Raw genomic sequence first — 17,291 nt, forward strand, 5'->3', positions numbered from 1 at the left:
ATCAATCAAATATACATCAAAATTTCAATAATGTCGCCAAATGTGTCCAAATACGTTTCAATTACCACATTGCCCGTTACATTTGCCTTTATTATCCAAATCACCAATGCTTAATAATGATGGTGAGTACAATATCATCATCATTGACTTCACTCTCCTTGCTCAAGCGGCCGTCATGGGTCACAGAAAGGCCATACTCATTTTGAATGCAAAAGATTTGATCTCTTAAGTGGAATCATCTTTTTTCTTCAACCCCACCGTAAATGTGGGATTTGCTTGTAACAGTTTTTTCTATTCGAACGATATTCTAATATAATATTGTTACATAAAAGAAGATTTGAACTTGAATATTTACACTATTTAGCTAACTTGCTTACGTTTAGGACTACTTTATCTTTACAACAACAAAAATTTAGCTGAATTGAAATAAAAGTTGGGAAAGGAGGTACAAAGATTTGAAATATTATTGGAGAAGTTCCCACAATTTGTCTGTGTATGATTTGGAGAATTTATTGAATTGTTCACACCTATATATGAATATCAGAAAATAAAATTATATTTTAAAAACAAGATTTAAACAAAGATTTGGAACTCCAGATTTGAGTCAAACTATTACAAATACATTTTTTGGACTAACCGACTATGTTTTGCGTACTATTTTATTTATTTTTTATTTTTTTTGAAGAACGTTTTCCGTACTATTTTGAGGAGGTGAAAATATATGTGGTGGAATACCTCATAAAAATTATTTTATCCCATTTTATTAATGTTTTAAATAGTAATAATGAAGACGCAAAAGGCGTATGGCATTAGAATATAAATCAATTATTCACCAGATATTGCACAATGACTCAAACATTTGTCATCTTTCCCTTTCATTATCTTCTTCAATATTAAAATAATATGATAGTGGTATCAAACACACTTACTTTTACTTCTGAATTATTTTTTTTAATTTTTGACCTTCAGAGTCCAATGACTTGAAAAAAAATCAACAATCAAATTAACAAAAATATGTGAATAATAAAAACGATATGCGGATAGCACTATCCAACACATATGTGCATTTTCCCATTTGGTTTCCCTCAAAATATCCGAGGAGCATTTTCATTTTTGTGTTTCATCGTGTTTCAGATTTGCTTTTTGGGGTTAATGTCGCGTTTCATTATTTTAAGGTTTGTCGTGTTTGATCCAAATGGCCCATACGATAGGGACATGACCAAGAGGATTCTCGTCAGATTCTCTTTGTGAGGATTTTAGAGATCCTCTAATCACATTTGTTCATCGTACAGTGTGCGATCATAAATTATTGTAATTTTTTTATTTAAAATTGAATATAAACAATACCTGACAAAAACTGACCGTACGATATACAATAAATGAATATGATTGGAGGATTCCCAGATCCTCACAAAGAGAATCCTCTCTCAGACATGACATCGCTTGCTAAATGCAAACTCACCCACTCCCTCGTGACATATCAACCTACAACATGTCTCTGTCTCAATCAATTACATACTACTATGCGTTAAATTTTTGTGCATCGCAATGTTTTATGCTTTAGACTTTTATGCATCGTAATGTGTTATGCGTTAAATTTTTACACATTGTAATGTGTTAGCATTAAACTTTCATATATAGCAGTGAAATATTTTGTTTAACTTTTGTAATGCGACATTTTCATTCATTGAAGTCTTTCTTGCTCCAGTGGCTCCTATTTATAGCCAAGCACCAAGACAACCAAGCGAGAAAAGTAACATATATTTTTCTATTAAGTAAATTGTAGCAATGATTCATTAATTTTAAGTCAATTGGAGTAATAGTCCTTCAACTAAAAATCATTACCATTGGTCCCTCAACTTTAATCCAACTGGAGAAATGGTCCCTCAACTTTAACTCAATTGGAACAATGGTCCCTCAAAATTTAACCCAATTGTAGCAATAGTCTTTTCAATATAACTCATTTTAACAAAATTTTGACGAAGTTTACGAAAATGATCATAGTTACACGTTTTGATTAGTTGAGGGACCTCAATTGTAACAATAGTCATTCCAACATAACTTATTTTGATAAAATTCTGACGAAGTTGACGAAAAAGACTATAGCTACATATTTTGATGAGTTGAGGGACTAATGATAATGAATTTTTAGTTGAGGAATAATTTTTACAATTTGATTAAAATTAAGAGACCATTACTACAGTTTACACTTTCCATTTGGTTCATGGGATCTGGCAATGAGTCGTTTTAGAAAAGCCGTCTGGTCCATTTTTTCTATATTTGTAGCAAACGTCCAAGCCTGATAATGGAGTTGTTTGTTGGGGATAATATAAACAATATAATTAAACAAAAATTTATATATGAAAGCATTAACCAACATTGAATCATGTGGATAATCTAAACCATAAAAGAGTTTAAAATATTCACGAAATTATTGATATTTTTGTTGAAATATAAAAAAAGTAAGGATTGATATGGAAAATGGGGTGAAATACAAACTTCACCCTATATCATCAAGATATAGAAAAATCAATGAAGATCGATGATGTTTTCTGATTCAGCACATAAATTTTTTTGAAACCAACTACAGATTTCGAACTTTTGAAAAATTTTTGAGAAATTTTTCTTTAATTTCGATTAAATTTAAATGAGTTGATATACCAACCGTTGCAAGTTTTCATAATTTCCGTCGAAGTAAATCCATATCAATATTTTCATAAATTTGTTGAGGTGGGAGATTTGAATGTGAAATCTCATCCAATATTAAGTGGCAATATTTTTTAATAATGGAACAATGTCGTATCATAAACTCTCGTAAATCCTTTTCAAAACATAAAAACACTTGTAAATCATCCTTAAGCTTGTCAAAGCCAATGGAACTTGCTGAAAATTATTTATCACACGTTGTATTTCCATAAATCATTATGTTTTGGGTTAAGCAAAGAAGATGCCAAAATAATGGAAGGAATCTACCTCTGCCTTGGAATTGAATTGTAATTGCTGAAATGAATGCAACAAAATATTGTAAAATTTGACAGAGACGCAAACGTTCTAATTATGTTGAGAATAAATTGTAACACTGGTTCCTAACATGTGACATTTCATATTGATCAAGGGTGATGGGGTGATCTGTTTTATATGTACATGTCGACTTCCATATCGCACGAGGTCTTTTGGGAACTCACTGGCTTCGGGTTCCATCGGAACTCTGAAGTTAAGCGAGTTCGGACGAGAGCGGTCTTAGGATGGGAAGTTCTCGTGTGAGTTCTCAAAAACAAAACCGTGAGGGCGTGACCGCGACCCAAAACGAACAATATCGTACTACGACAGAGTCGAGACTAGGATGTGACATAACACAATGATCGAATTGCAGTCTTGGTCTACCAAAAAAATGATCGAATTGCAGTGTTGGTTTAAAAATAAAAAATTATTTTAAGTATTAGAATTTTTTTTCTTCAACACATACTGCATCACAGTTTCAAATCCTCCTTTTTGGTGTAACTTAGTGCGTAGAATATCGCTTTTTTCAATGAAAACTAAATGTATCCCACATCAAACCGACAAAAAATTATCAAGGATTTTGCTTATCCATATATTTTCAAAAATGACTCGTTTGAAAATATTATAAAATAATTAAAACATCTTGATGAAATTTTTTTTTATTATAAATAATAATTGAAGTGCATTTTGAAAGAAACAATATTATTGTACTTCTGGCAAACAACACTTCAAATATATATATTTTTTAAGTTCAGTTATTTTTTAAATTACTTCCAAACACAAAAAATTGTTTACTCGTTTCGTTTCGGAAGGACAAAAGTCGTCCGAAAAATGGAAGGGTAAAAGAGACCTCCGCCTTTCGTTCAAGTCCCACTCCCACTTCACCATCTCTCAGTCGTCGTCGTCGTCTTCTTCTTCTTCTTCTTCTTCTTCTTCTTCTTCTTCCACCCTCCACTGAAACAGATCATCACCATGGCCACTGCTCCCGCTGAAAATCCGGATACAACCATGACCCAAATCGAAGAAGAAGAAGCCCCTCAACAAGAAAGCCCTCATTCCGAACCACCACATTCCCAATCCACAACCCTAACCCTAGACCCCCCTCAAGACCAAGATATCCAACAAAACCCACCTCTCCAATCGCAGCCAAGCCCTAAAGGCAAATGCGATGAATTTCCCGCCCGATCTCCTCGTGGCACGACCACCACCACCACCATTACCTTCTACCGCCGTGGAACGAAGCAAAAGAAGTTGGGTTCGAAGCGGAAAGCTGCCGCTTCGGGGAACAGCAAGGCCCAGCAGAAGCTTCAGACCCAGAGAGAGATCCTAAATCCAATACCCTTCGTGCCCGCCAAAAATCTCGACTTTGAGAAGCACGAGAAGCTCTTGAAGCGGCTCAACCTGTGGGACTTCGTCCACGTCGAGTTTGATCGGAATCTTCGGGTTGATCTTCTCGCTGAGTTAATTTCCAGTTTCAACCCCACCCAGCGGGGCAGCTACGTCAATGGGTCAAAGGTTAAGGTCAACCGGGCCGACTTGGCCCGGGCCTTGAAGCTTCCTTCAAAACCGGTGAAGAAGGGTGGTGCTGTGCCAGTAGCGGATGGTGCTGAGGAGCCTCCTGCAGAGGCTGCTTCGGAGGAGTCCATAGCTTTTATCGAAGAATTGGTATCGAATTGGGTGCTTTTGCACGAGGATACGTGGATGATGCCAAGCGAGGTGTTGAATTGGACTAAGGCAATCAAAGAGGGGCATTTTGTGATGGTGGATTGGGCTGGTTTGATTTGGTTCATGGTGGAGAAGGAGTTGGCTCAGGCCCCTAAATTGGGGGATTGTTACTATGCGTCGCATTTGCAGTGTTTGATAAAATCACAGCACGCGAGGTTCCTTACGGTGAAGGAACAAGAGACTCCTCAGTTTGATGTTAATGCTGTTGATGTTGATGCGGTTGATATTGATGCGGTTGATGTCGATGCAAAAATGGAAGAAGAGGAGGAGGAAGAGGATTGTAGCAGGGATGTAAAAATGGGCGGGGAGGATGATTTACATGGACACGGCGGATTGGAAGAGCACAACATTGAATTATGCCTTGGCCAAGACAATGTGGATACAGATGATTTTAGGCAAGAGCAAGACAACAATGTGGATACAGATGATTTTAGGCAAGAGCAAGACAATGTGGATAGTATGGATGTTAGGCAAGAGCAAGGCATTCTGGATAGAGCTGATATTAGGCAGGACAATGTTGATAGAACTGATGTTGGGCAAGAAAACCTCGAGAAATCTGGTGTCGAGAAGGAGCAAGTTGGGGTTGAGGATGTAATGGATTTTGAAGAATGTAAGGTGGAAGAGCCTGGCCAATGGTTTTTGGGTGGGCAGGGCAGTGCAAGTGAACCTGTTTTGCAGCGGTGTAATCTTGGTGGAGTTAATTTGGGTTGTGGCGAGGAGGGGAAAAAAGATATGGAGTTTTTTGAAGGAATAGATGAAGAAGGAAACGAAGAGGAACTAGAAGAAGAAGAGGAGGAGGAGGAGGAGGAGGAGGAGCAGGAGGAGGGAGGTTTTCACCTTTCACTTAAGGATAGGCCTTTAGAGGGTTTGGCCTCGGGTAGTCTTATTCATCCAATGGAAGTAGCACATAACCCTCTTAGTTTAGATATGTCAATGGGTGATCAGTTTGCTGGGGAGTTTCTTTCTTCAAGGGACGATAGTCGAATGCAGCCTGGTAGTTCCTCATTTTTTGGAAGTGGTGGTCTTGAGAGAGAGCTTGTCCATGAAAATGATAACTCTCATCATCCTCTCAATGGTAATAAGCGGTTGAGGATGGGTGGCCCTTGGGATGGTAAGGTGTCAGGTGGTGACTTTGATTCGTGCATGGAGCAAATGCAGCACTGGATGGAAAAGGCTAAGATGGTGTATACGCAGAAAGAACAAGTTTGCGAGCAATCGATGGTTGACCAGCGGATGTTACTGGATGAGTTACAGCAAAGGGAGGAGGTGATTGGTCACTTGCAGAGGGCCAAGGCTGAAGAGCAGCAGAAGAGAAAAATGGAGATGTATCGGCTTGAGCGTGAACTCTATGTAATGGGAAAGCTCTTGGATGGCTATAGGAAGGCTTTGAAGGAAACACAAAAAGCATTTGCTGAATATAGAGCACGTTGTCCACAATCTGATGAGCCACTCTACAGGGATGTTCCTGGGTCAGGTGGTCTTGTTTTGAGCACCATGGAACTGGCGAAGCAACGCCTAAAGAAAGAAGAAGAGGAAAGGATGACCCGTCTGCTGCTTGAAAGACAGATTAAGGACTTTGAAGCTGGGTGGGTTAGCAAATTTGAAGCACACCCCAAGAGTGTTGAATTACTGAGTAACAGGTTGCAAGATGTAGAGTTGGAAGTGAAACTTCTGATTGAACGGATTGCAAAACAGAGGATTCCAGAAATACCAGAATCTGCTCCAAATGGAAATGAATGATGCTTGGTGAGTCATCTGATTGTGCTTCCAATACACATGTTGTCTTAGTAAGTTATTTGATTAATCTTATTAATAGAGTATATATCTTAATATAATTCTAAGATCTTAATGTTCTTGTTTGTTGCAAAATTTTACTTGATTATCACAGTGCTGTATTGGGGATTAATTTTTCATAAATGATTACATTTTCCATAGTTCCCTTGCATCTATATCTCTCAATGACACTATGACCTTATTGTATTTCGATTTATTAATAAAAGTAAAGGAATAGATTGAAACATGGCACAACTCTAACTTTCCATTCCTTCTACATCAACACAATCCCTGATCGGAATACTTTTCATGCCTTGCCTAACTATTTTATGCTGGATATGGAACTATTTTAAGATCGGATCAATTGGTGAAGGTTCAGGGGTGGAAGAAAATGTTGTGCAGTGGAGAGTTTCTTTACATGGAGAGAGAGATGATGTTCAAAGCTCCTCTTGAGTAGCTTTTATCTGGATAGTTTCTATTCGGAAACTGTCTGTAGACTGTAGCTAACTTGATAAAAGAGAGGATGATTTAAGTGAAGTTCTGATCTGTGTGCAAAAGGTTGCAGTATTATTTGTCATTGTTTGTTGCATGGTCTGCTGGCATGGGGGTGGTTGTGGCTTTTTCTTCCTGTCTTGGAGATTGAAAATGGATTTTAGTTCAAGACAGATAAGGTTCATTGACGAATGTTTTCAGTTCTTAAATTCTCCTATTGCTTTGGCAGGCGTCAACAGTAAACAGAAAACAAAGCTTCGGTTAATATGCATGTTTAGTATTTTAATCATCCAAGTGGAAATTATAGCTCTATTAGTGGTGGTAGCCCTGGCCCTTGACCGTTGAGGCTGTTGATCCCTTTTTGGCATCGAACTTTCTTATATAATCATCTCGATAGAAAAATGGCATTATTTGTCGTAATGTTTTATTGCCCAGAAAATTAGTGGTGGTGGTTCTTACTTCCTGTCTAAACCAGAAACTGCAGTGAGTAATGATGAAAGCTTAGCTGATGTCAATGTAAACTCATGACTTTATTTTCATGTCCGAACTCTGTAGCAAGATTTTGAGGAAGCTAATAATTAGTTTTTAATCACTTTATCACATGATGGATTTTTATGCAGGTTACTGTTCTGCTAACGTATGCTAGAAAGCCTGGTGCATCGTTTGACGGGATTTGGAGGCAATATACAAGGAAGATCATTGTTTTTTGCAGTGTTTGTTGCTGACATTAGCCTCTTACTTCACTGGTAGTCAGTCGGCTTTATATTGTAGGTCATATACTAGCTCTTACTGTATCGGTAGTAAATATATTTGAAGCTTTTGCACATCAGGATATATGCTTCTCAATGCCAATGAATGATAAACAAGCTGCTTAAGTTATCTTCGTTTCCGCATCATTTGTGTAAGATTAGAAGCATTCATATTGGTCTTTTTATATCTAGACAGGACCCCATTTTGGCAGGGCCCTTTTCTTTGTAAAGGCTTTCCACCTGAGTTATGAGCCATTGAAATCGGTCTATCTTGCCTGCCGGAAACCATAATTATGTGATGATCATACTAATGTCTTGCGAGTAGGATTCGCTTTTACTCCGTTTATCCATTGTGTTTATAATCCAGCATTGAACCGTTTTGATCTGCTGGACCGATGCCTTATAAACAGTTAACGCAATAGAATTTGTGGATAAACCGCGGACCGATCCCTTCATGTTGTTTGTATAAAATTCCCTCAAAATATCGCAGAACACGGAGAAAATCTTCTGATTATGTTATGTGGATAAAATTCCCTCAAAATATCCAAGAACATGGAGAACATCCTTACTGCAGTCGCTGCACTACGTCAGCCTTTCTCTGCATGCGCATGCCAGTCCCATGCAAGTGCGCTTATCAGTGAGGCTGATGCAGCGACCGCTCGCAGAAGTTCTCAAGCGCATGGCGTGTTTCATCAGAGGAGCTCTAGACCACATAGCATCGGTAAATTGAAGTCACAACCCGAGCGATGGTGAATGTCAGAATTGTGTTGAGCAAATCAGTAAGACATGCAGAATATAGGGAGGTCGGAAATATACATCTACATGCTCCATCTCAAATAGTGGGAAAGATACGATAATAAATAAAAATTCAGAGCATAAATGGAGCTCTGTAACATAAAATCTTTGCCTACAATGTCAAGAAAGTGCAAGAGACATTTCTACGATCGCCTCATTTACAAACCTCAGCTAGAGCCGGTGTGTTGAACCAGAATTTCATCGAAGAAACTGCTTGAACCCCATGCGAGAACTCTGTTAGCGACAATCTCAAGCAGCCAGGTTGCAAGGAACAAGGTTGGCTCGACTTTCATGCTCCTCCACCACACAATCCTGGCAAGGAGGAAGAGATTAACATGCACTTGTTTCAGTCACTTAACACTATTTCAAACCAGGCTAAAAAGAAGAGTTGTTCTCAAAACCCCCCGGAATAAAAACAGGAAGCTGGTTTGAGGTAGAATCACGTCTGAATCTGGATTCCCTAGGCAAGTTCAGCCCTGCCCTCTCTTGGCCCTCTCTTAAACCCAAATCCCTTTCATTTCTCAAAGTATCCCTCACTGGTACACTCAAAAGTGGGCCACCAAAGAAGATAGAATCCCCTGTGTACATCAGTTTCTCCACTTCTTGTGCTGGAGGCTTTGCTGCAGAAGATGAAGGCACCCGTGGCGGAATAACTGGTCTTCTACTATAGCTTGCTTCTGCATTAGGATTTGAAAATCCTGTTTGTATGGATGACCGGTTTCGAGCTTCAGAAGCCGACACAGGAACTGAGATGTATCGCCCTGCTTCTTGGTCCCAAACAACAGATGTCCTTCGGACATCCCTGAAAAGAGAAGTAGGTGGAGCTGAAAGCAGCATCGAATCAGTAGTACTTCCCCTCTGCATAATTGGAGCTGAAAGTTGTAACGGATCAGCTGTACTTCCCCTCTGCATGATCCTTTCATCAAATCCCATGCTGACATTAGGCAATGTTGCCTTGGCAGTTAATGGACGGTCAGGAACTAAGCTGGGGACTGAAGTGGCAGAGCTAAAACGTCCCACACCCGGAGCCTGTGGCAGAGGGCTAAGTGTGACCGCTTCTTGAACATGGGTCGGACTACTGAAGCTACTTACGCTTTGAGTCCCAGTTTCATACTCATCTCGGCTACCTTGACTTGGAGCATAGGAATTTCTCGACAACCTCAGATCATTCTTCATCTCTTTATTTGCCCCCGTATCAGTGCTTAAACTACTCCGCACACTCATATTGCCACTTGAACTGAGTTCAAGATCAGGCTTATCCAGTGGTCGTAGAACGGAGGATGATGCCCTGGCCTTGGCTGCTGCTCTCATGGCCTCAGTGGAATCCAATTTTGCAAGCTTCCAAGCACTAATGCGGACAGGCCTTTTAGGACCTTTTTGCTCTCTTTCTGTAGTTCCAGCTGCGTCTGGATCAATAGTTGATGGGACCATTCCAGGCTCCAAATGCGGTACAACTTCCTCCTAACATAGCAAAGCTTGTGTCAAGTATAAAATACATATAAAGTTTTTCTTCTTCATAGTAAACTTGAAAAATAAAAAATAAAAGTATCAAACTGAAGACTGGAAACGTAGTTGAGGGTCAATGCTGTGAACCCATTCTTATAAGCCACTAAAGGAGATATCTTTTCAGTAGGGATCCTTTAGTTTTCTTCTAGCTCCAGGTGGATATCTTTTCCACGTGGTTTCTTTTCCTCTTTTGTAAATTCTTTCCCTTTTTATAAAATTCTTTCGTTTCCTTTCAAAAAAAAAAAAGCCACTAAAGGAGGACTGACAAATTATGGAGAAAGGAAGAAGATTTGAAAGGCTAGACAACGTCACAACGGTAACACATTTAGAAAAAGAGTTGTTCCTTACAAAAATGAAAATCGTTAATTGTACTATTTAAGTCATCATCTGGATCCAGATAATAAATCCTCATACTTGAAATTGGACATGAAAATTAACTTGTTTTATATGCACACACGTAAATTCAAAAAGGGCCCTTGTTAGATCGCCACTACATTAATATAGAGAAATAGTAGGAAACAATGGAGAAAAGACCAAAGTTTTGGAATTACAAAAATCTACATGAACCTTATAAAAAATGTTGAAAAAAACACAGCATGCTCAAACCTCAAACTGTAATGACCTAGGCAAGTTATGAAAGACATCGCAGATTTAATTTACATCCCAAATTTTCTTGGCAAAGGTGAGAATAAAGGGGTTGCTGAAATAAAAGAACTTCAAAATGAGAAAGAGAGAATTTTAACCAATCAACAAAGCTCCAGCCCAATTCTATCTTAAGACGAGGGAGATGAGTAACTATGTTTTAGAAAATTAATCCAATGAGCAAGGATAATAAAAGTTTTTAAGTGGGCACGCCAATATAAAACTGTTCCAATAAATGTAAACCAAGATAATAAAGTGAATACTAAAGTACCTGATAATCCACAAATACTCTGGGAGGGGTACACCATGCACCCTTGTATTGCAGACCTAAAGAACTTCCTCCACTCAAGCCAGTTGTAGCCGATCCTGTTGGGGAGTGCATGTAATTTTGGAAAGCCTCATCGACAGATGCTCCTCCAGGTGCCTCACTCATTGCTCTCATTGCCACGACATACTCATAGGTTGTAATACCCTAATTCAAATTCAAAACATAAGATTATTTCACTTAAGCCCCACTATGGCTAAACTTTCGCATCACGAAAAATGAATTCAACGAAAAGGAACTGACCTTCCTAATAAGTATCATGTGGAAGAAGAACAGTTCGCAAAGTGGAACACATGCCAGCATAGAAACTGCAGTGCATACAGCCTACAGAAATGAGAACCAACGTCAACAGAGGATTTCTTTACAATTGATACCGGAAAAATATTAGGAAGCTAACTTTAGTTTAAAGTATTTAAAATATAATACGTACCACAACTGTGGCAAATGGGGGACGTGTGAAACCATTTCCAAGTCTATCAATAATTTCTGCCTCCATGTTTGTCTTATTAACAAAGCAGCGAACCAGGACAGCAATACCAACTCCAGCTTCAATAACAAGCTGAACCGAAATGGGGGGAGAAAGAGAGCATCTTAGTACCACAAAGATTAAAAATGTATTTAATAATCATCGGACTGCAATACCTACCCAAAGAAGACTGGTGGCCATCAAACATATAAAAGTCATGTAATTTTTGTGTCCGACGCAATTGTTAAGCCACTGCAGTCATGTATATATTGAGGTTACTTAAGAGAGGATTTTAAAAAATGTCAACCAAAAACAAGTTGCAGAAGATCTGCCCATATGGAGCACTTGAAGCAACAAGAAAAATACCCGACAGTGGTGATCAAATCCATCCACGCATTTATCACAACTTCTACAGTGTTTGCTGAACTTGCGGACCTGCAACATGAAAAGTATTCATGGGTAATAAAAAAGAATATTTAAACAAGTCAACTGGCAATAATCTATTGAGAGGGAGTATGAGATCATAACTTTAAACCCTTCTATAGCTTTTTCTTTGGAAACAAAGCAGATTCACAACTTCCCATACAATAATTTAGGAGTAGGTAGCTTGATAAAGAAACACATGAGAAACTAAAAAGACTAGAACTGATGAATCTTTAAATTGAGAAATTATGATACTACGTTTGTAAAAATGCCATACCTCAGCATTGCACAATGTGCAGAACAAAGCATCTTCACCACCCTGATTCTCAGTTGCCCCTTCCTGTGGTTGGCGGCAATCTTCGTGTACAAACAACGCACAACAAATTCCTCCAATGCAATTCCCGGTTGTGGGTTCTTCTGGAATATTGACGACCGCAAGTTCTCCTACTGACCCTTTCCTACTAGAGTTAGCTCCACCCAAAGAACTTCTGGAAACTGATGATGGAGAAGAATGGCCTGTGGTAGCTTCTTCGAACTTTCTCGGCAAGTCTTTTGCTGATAACCTGTGATTTGGATTGATACCATTTGGAACTCCATTTCCAAACTTGGACATAATTCCAGGATCTGCAGGGTTTATTGCAGTACATCGAACATAAAGAATGAAGACGAGCAGTGCCTGCAAGGCCATGGAAAGATTATGGGAATAACATCAGGCATAAAAGCGATTTCTATTATAAAAGAAATGAAATGAGTTGTCATTCTGAATGAATGGCTCAAGATTGGGCTAAAGGTTAGCGCATTACATAATGTGACTGGCATAGAGAATCAATTTTGGAAGAAACTCTGAAGTCTACAAACTCTATCTAGTTTGGCCCCATCAAATTACTTATCTTTGAAAAAAAAAGTAATCATATTTGAAAACCTTATAAAGAATGAGCTCTCATCTCCATTTCCAACATCTAGAATAAGAATGATGAAACTTCTCGGAAGCTGACAGGATTCAATCCCATAATTCTCAGATTGGGGACTGAAGGCCAGCTTTTGATTAGTACATAAAGTGGATCAGATCACGGAATACATTCAAAAGCAAAGACTAACAGCATTTTTTCCTCCATTGTTTTCCCGATATACATATCTATAAAGACAATGCATGCGTGTAAGATAATGAAACTGTTGGAAAATTTAATATTATTTTTATTATATTAAACTAATTAATTGAATGGAAATTAGAAGTTAAGCCTTTTTTGTAGAAATATGTGTCTATCCTAATGAAGAGTTAGCTTTTGACTTTTCATGAATGGTCACATGTTTTCCAAAGAGATATCTCAAATTCTATAAATAGGGAAACCTATAAACATAAAATAATTTTTTCATCATACATAATATATTCATACATATAGTGCACTAATATTAGAGATTCTGAGTCCATATGAGAGAGTATTCAACACAATCGTGGTTCATGGAGCCTTGTGATTTGGAGTGCTGCTATTACAAGGACGTGGTCGTTGTATCTTGGGAGACAAGCGTTGATCAACCATGAGCATCGTAGTGGGGCATAAACTTGTCTTAAGGACAAAGTATCCAACCCTTATCTCAACCATATTTTCACGTTCTTCTAATCCATTATGTCATGTTCATTCAATATTGGTTACTCATGTGCATGCATTACTTGATATATAATTGTATGAATTATTTCTTAATTTTCTATGTGACTTAATATAGCAATTAGACCCAATTTTTCTAACAAAACTTTACAGACAACGAAAAGGCTTAATGTACGTCACATCAAATCATTTCACTTACCACAGGAGAGTAACCACCAATCAAAACATATTCCCAGATACGGCCTCCAAGGAAGGGAGCAAAGAAAGCATAGAAGGCAACCACTAACAAGCAAAATACAGTAATAGCGCCAACCTGCCAAAATTAAACATCAAAGTTTATTTGATAATTCGATAAACTAGTCAGTAAGAAAGCACAATGAAACAAGAAAATGTAATTCAGCGTCCAGAAAACGGGTAGATACATGGACAAAAGGGAAAATTAACAAATTCCACCAAGCTAGGTTCAAGTCTAACAAACATAAACTCGAGCATTCGAGTTTTTTCTGCTGTTTTCGCTTTAGTTGGGAACCAAATGGTAAAATTTCATCCCAATATTCCTAACCACAAAGTAAAACCGTACCTCAGGGACCTAACTAACAGTTAGAACAATAATGTTAGCCAAAAAGATTTGATCTTTTACACAAATTGACAAATCAAACCCATATTCAGAAATAAAGATCAGATTTTTATTTTCTTGACAAGGACTTATCCTAAACTACTCTAATTCACGGGGAGAGAGCACACTCCCCTGGCCAACCGCCCTAAACCGCGTATGGAGAACCGGGATCAGATAAAGTTCAGCCTTTCTGGGCAAAACCCACATCAGCAAGTGGTTTAAGAAGAAATGTAAATACCTGGAAGGTGTGAGCAGGCAGTTGCCATCCATGTTTTCTCACCATAACTACCCAATTCAGAGCAAACCCACCAAAACCCTAGCTACCACGCACAAACCAGAGAGTGGAGGAGGACTAGAAATACAATAAAAATGAGAGAGAGAGAGAGAGAGAGTTTGTGTGTGTGTGTGTTTCCCTCTCTAACCCAAAACCCAAAATTAAAATACAATTTTGGTGAACCCCAAATGGAAATAAAGAAAACTTGGTCTCCTCTAAATTGCCATATAGCCCACAGATAATGCAAATGTTAACCAAAAAACCAAAAGAAAAAAAGTTGAAATCGTTTTGAGAAAAAGGAAAAAAGAAAACCCAGTTGTGGAAATGGAAGGCGGAGGAGGAGGATGAGATTCTGTTGAAAAATGGGTCAAGGAGAATGAGTGAGAAAAGGAGTAGAGCTTGGAATTTGCTGCTGAGGAATTAGCAGAGAAAAAAGCCAAAAACAAAAATACAGAAAAAGGAGGGGCGTTGACAGATTGAATCCTCAAACCATTTTGTGAAGATATATGTGTAATATCTGTATTAGGTATGCTTTTGGTAGCAAAATATGGTGTTTTGGTGCGTTATATGTGGGTGGACCCCACCGCACATACTTTTCTCCCTCTCTTCTTCTCTTCTGTCTCTCTCCTCAACTTTACTCTTTATTTCATGTTTTTGTTAGTTTTCTTGGCATATTTTACTAGTGATTTTATTTCCTTAATTGTCTTTTGATCACTTTAACAGAGCATCAATTAAATATTTATTCCAATATTATAAGGAACTTCTTTGATTAGGTTTGGCTTATGATGACACCTTGCATGCGAGTAAATTTCACAAAGGTAAAAATTAGAAGACGCGGATTTTAAAAATGTTGGTACAAGAATATCGTTGAATATGAGATAATTATACTTTAAAAGGGTGTTATTAACATTCTTTTATTTTTTTATCACCGCTCGATTGTTCAATTACCGGAAATTGTTAGGCATTGCACTGTTTATAATTCATCAGGCTAATTATTTCTTTGTTTAGCTTTTCTTTGGCTGCTGTCTCGAATATGGTGCCATTTAGTCCCATATTGTAAGCAAAAGAAATGCTAAGAGTATCTTCAAAGGAAATGTTAAACTGTCCAAATCAGCAATAACGGTAACAAAAGATAGCATTAATATTTTCCAACTGAGAAGCCAAATCTGATGTGGCATAACATGGATTGACATTTCTCTCATTTGCTACCAAATTTGACAGCACCTTCAGATTTTTTTAATTAATTATTAAATGTTTTTTATTAATTTTTTATTAGTTTAAAGCATTATACTTTTGTTACTTTTCATTCCTAATGCAAAGAAAGCACATGAATTATTATTTTATGTTTAAAATTTGACATATCGGTTGGATAACAAAAGTTTAAAAGATGTCAAAGTGTCATGTAAGCCTTCAAATTTAAATTTTAGGTTTAAAATGTGACATTTCATTTGAAGATGGTCTAAAGAGACTCTATGATTCTCATGAATTTTCCATCATCTCATATTTTTGGCACAAGAAAATTATAAAAAATGTGCCAAAAACATGTGCTAGTGGAGAGCTCATGAAGAGTCATACTTTTGAAAGTCTCTTGTAAGCAATTTCTATAAATGATTGCTTTCCCTACAATATATTTGAGTCGTTTGAGACAAAGTATTGAGAGGCCTTGGATTACATTCTTATTTTTTCCAAGATCCATAAAGCAAAACCCTAAACCCCATACAAGCATCCTAAACCCAAGAAATACAAACCAACTTGTCTCCCTCTCGTCGATCTCCACCCAAGACAAACTCTTGTACAAGTTTCAAGGAAAAATTCCTTTCTTTCTAAACATGTTTCCTTCTTCATCCAAAGCTTTAGAACTCAATTCTTTGAAGCTTTTAACATCTTCTACGCTACGTACCTTCCGAATAGCTTACATAGCATGCACGTACTTTCCGTTGTAGTACAAAACCTGATAGAAATTTACGATCATTGTTACTTAAGCGAATACATCACAGCATATGCCAAGTATGAGTTTAAGGTGTTGGTCGCAATAAACTTTTATACCAGAACGAAAAATTTACAACGACTTCTAGCTAGACATAGGTTGCTTCTGCTGCATTTGCTTCTTGATCATTTAAAAGAGTTTATGGAAGTTGTGCTGCATTTGCAGGTTGGTAAAATTGCAACTATAGTTTTGCAGAAAAACTTGAACGCAACAGCTCGTCGGATTCAAATTTATGCAAGTTGTTCTTATTTTTCTGCAGATACAGTTTTGTCTGTGCAGTACTATTGGGAACTATATTTGGCACTCTGTTACAGAACGGTGTATTTTTGGGTCATTGTCAACAATGGGTATTTTATTAGTGCTTCTGGTGTACCTTAGTTAAAGACTTACTTGGGAATCAAAGAAGGAACTGTCAAGCTTTCCTAATGTTTATGTAGATAAATAATAAGGTGACTTTCAAAGTGAGATTTTTTACTACCTCACAGTTTAACGTTACCTCTCGTTCCATTTTGAGAGACACTCTTTAACATTTATTTTCTATATAATGGGATGGTGGAGCCTTTCTGCTTTGATGAAGGGTGCGCAAGTTTTCTATTCTGGTTGGGAATTGTGTCTACATTTGCTCATCATTTCTACGTGTACATTTATTGAGATAATTTTGTCAATTTTCTAGGTTTTGAATAAGAGACTACTAAGTTGTTTAGGAAGTGAACGGTGAAGATTGACTTTAAAATTGACTATAAGAAATCAAACGGTGAAGATTGTTTAAAAAGTCGAACTACTAAGTAAGCTGGACTACAAAAGACAAAACCCTTAAATAAATGGGAAATTTAGAGAGGAATGTTCAAAATTGTAGACTTTCAAATTTAATTCACTCACATTGGAATTTGAAAAATATACAGATCAAGAAAATG

At 37.6% G+C, this 17,291-nt stretch overlaps 2 protein-coding genes across 3 annotated transcripts; one reads left to right on the forward strand and one right to left on the reverse strand.

Moving 5' to 3' along the window:
- Positions 1-3,799: 3,799 nt before the first annotated feature.
- Positions 3,800-7,869, forward strand: LOC137739017 (uncharacterized). Of its 2 annotated transcripts, none has more exons than XM_068478490.1 (2): positions 3,800-6,512; positions 7,611-7,869. In XM_068478490.1, the coding sequence occupies exon 1, from the start codon at positions 3,973-3,975 to the stop codon at positions 6,463-6,465; it is 2,493 nt and encodes an 830-aa protein (XP_068334591.1). In that variant the 5' UTR covers positions 3,800-3,972; the 3' UTR covers positions 6,466-6,512; positions 7,611-7,869. The 2 variants fall into 2 exon arrangements, with proteins under 2 accessions (XP_068334591.1, XP_068334590.1); XM_068478489.1 differs by having other exon boundaries at positions 3,801-6,471.
- A 261-nt stretch (positions 7,870-8,130) lies between these two features.
- Positions 8,131-14,861, reverse strand: LOC137739018 (probable protein S-acyltransferase 19). The gene is made up of 9 exons (XM_068478491.1): positions 14,355-14,861; positions 13,700-13,813; positions 12,174-12,572; positions 11,840-11,908; positions 11,654-11,725; positions 11,438-11,566; positions 11,251-11,331; positions 10,954-11,154; positions 8,131-9,995 (listed from the first exon to the last, which is right to left on the reverse strand). Exons 1-9 carry the CDS (start codon positions 14,397-14,399, stop codon positions 8,910-8,912), a joined length of 2,196 nt encoding a protein of 731 aa, XP_068334592.1. The 5' UTR covers positions 14,400-14,861; the 3' UTR covers positions 8,131-8,909.
- Between the last annotated feature and the right edge of the window lie 2,430 nt (positions 14,862-17,291).

This window comes from Pyrus communis, chromosome 7 (assembly GCF_963583255.1).
Source record: "Pyrus communis chromosome 7, drPyrComm1.1, whole genome shotgun sequence".
In the NCBI taxonomy this organism is placed as follows: Eukaryota; Viridiplantae; Streptophyta; class Magnoliopsida; order Rosales; family Rosaceae; genus Pyrus; species Pyrus communis.